The sequence below is a fragment of the Monopterus albus genome, unplaced genomic scaffold (assembly GCF_001952655.1).
Source record: "Monopterus albus unplaced genomic scaffold, M_albus_1.0 scaffold404.1, whole genome shotgun sequence".
NCBI classification, from domain to species: Eukaryota; Metazoa; Chordata; class Actinopteri; order Synbranchiformes; family Synbranchidae; genus Monopterus; species Monopterus albus.
This window is the reverse complement of record NW_018128284.1, coordinates 257,647-259,578: the sequence shown is the minus strand read 5'-3', so window position 1 is coordinate 259,578 and position 1,932 is coordinate 257,647. Positions and strand designations below refer to the sequence as shown.

General features: G+C 48.0%; 1 protein-coding gene across 1 annotated transcript in view; it reads left to right on the top strand.

The window, feature by feature from the left end:
* LOC109951735 (uncharacterized) overlaps positions 1-1,580 on the top strand; it is a 14,565-nt gene extending 12,985 nt beyond the window's left edge. Inside the window, 1 exon segment of the mRNA XM_020586395.1 lies at positions 1,430-1,580. Within this exon segment, the coding sequence (XP_020442051.1) occupies positions 1,430-1,580 (151 nt within the window).
* Positions 1,581-1,932: the final 352 nt, after the last annotated feature.

Here is a 1,932-nt window from a genome sequence, read left to right as displayed (position 1 = left end):
TCCAAACTGACCCAGCTCACTGTGTCTTCCTTCACCTGTCAGCGGATTACTAGCAAACAGGAAGCAGCAGGTGAGGCTGGGGAAAACCACATCCAGCATCTGGACAATAAGCACAGGAGCTCCCCAGGGATTTGTGCTCTCCCCTCTGCTGTTTTCACTCTACACCGACTGCATTTTAAAGGACCCCTCTGTCAAAGTCCTAAAGTTTGCTGATGATACAGTGGTCATTGATCTCATCCAAGATGACGAGTCAGCCTACAGACAGGAGGTTGAGCAGCGGGTCCTGTGGTGTAGCCACAACAACCTGGAGCTGACCATGCTCAAAACAGCAGAGATGACAGTGGACTTCAGGAAGAGCCCTCCCACCTTACCCCCACTCACCATACTTGGCAGCACTGTATCAGCAGTAAAGTCCTACAAGTTCCTGGGCTACAATACCTCCCAGGACCTGAGGTGGACATCCAACATCAGGACCATCATCAAGAAGGCACAGCAGAGGATGTACTTCCTGGACCAGCTCATGAAGTTTGACCTGCCCAGGAGCTGCTGATACAGTTCTACAGAGGAATCATTGAGTCTGTTCTCTGCACCTCCATCACTGTCTGGTTTGGCTCAGCAACCTATCAGGAGAAGTACAGACTTCAGTGGACAATGAGGACTGCAGACAAGGTCATTGGTGTGAGCCTGCCCTCCATTGAGGACCTGTATATCATATAATACCCCATTTCTTTTATTGGACAGATCTGAATAATGAAGGAGTCCATCTTTCTTCATTTTAGTGCTGATTTATTTCAAACCATAAGCAAAATTACAAACACAACCCGGGTTGCTCCTTCCTCCAGAGACACACACACTGGCTGCTGGAAAAAAAAGCCCCGGAAACACAGATCCTACTACAGTACATTTATAAATTTTGGGCTAACCCCTGTTGGACCTGGTACTTTTAACCATGCTAACCCTGAGAGACAAAGCAGTCCAAGTACTATAACTTCAAAACAGTGCTGATTTATTCAATGAACACAGGTAAAAATTAACATTACATGCCTCCAACATGCACGCAGGCAGCTGAAAGATGAAAAGCCCTGAACCATAACAGGCCTATACATTATATCACTTCAGGCTAACCCCATTTTACACAGAAAGATGCCAAACCGTGACGTCTCCCGGTGCCAGCTTTGCAGTAGATTTTCGTCTAATAGATGGTATTGTGGAATTCCAGATTCCACTTCCATCTTCCACTTCCACCTTCCATCTTCCACATTTAATACTAAGCCGTAGGGCAGCCAGAGCCCAATGGTATTGTGGAGAAGTGTAGCACCGGTCTGTCGCATGGAGGTGCAGTGTGAGGGGCGTGTGGCGCCTCTCTGTAGCCCAGCAATGGAGCGTGATTTCTGGGTGCGAAGTGTGGGTGTGTGCCGGTTCTCTGTAGCCCAGCTTACAGAGCTCCCATCTGCCGGGAGAAGTGTAGCACCATGCGCATGGAGGTGGAGTGTGAAAGGCGTGTGGCGGCTCTCTGTAGCCCAGCAATAGAGCGTGATTTCCAGGTGTACCAGGGGCACGAGCTCCCAATGGGATTTTAACCAGTGCTACTACCACCAAGAGTACCAGTGCCACTAGAGCCAAAAAGCTGTCAAAATGTTAAAAAGGTGGAGTACATTGGAATTGGAACATCCTAAATTTCTGGTGTCTGTCTGTCTGTCCCACTGTTTCCACAGAGAACCAGCTTGATGCGGCCCTGGAACAGAAATTTATGATGGCTGCCAGGACAAATATTCCTAAACTATTTGGTAAGAAGCTTTTGTCGGCCGCAGGCCCCTCCGGTTACCTATATACATATATTTATATATTGTATATTGTGTTTAGCAGAATCTTTGACCTGCAATGGACCTCAGGGGGACGAGCATTCTGTGGTCACTGGCTACATCATGGGCT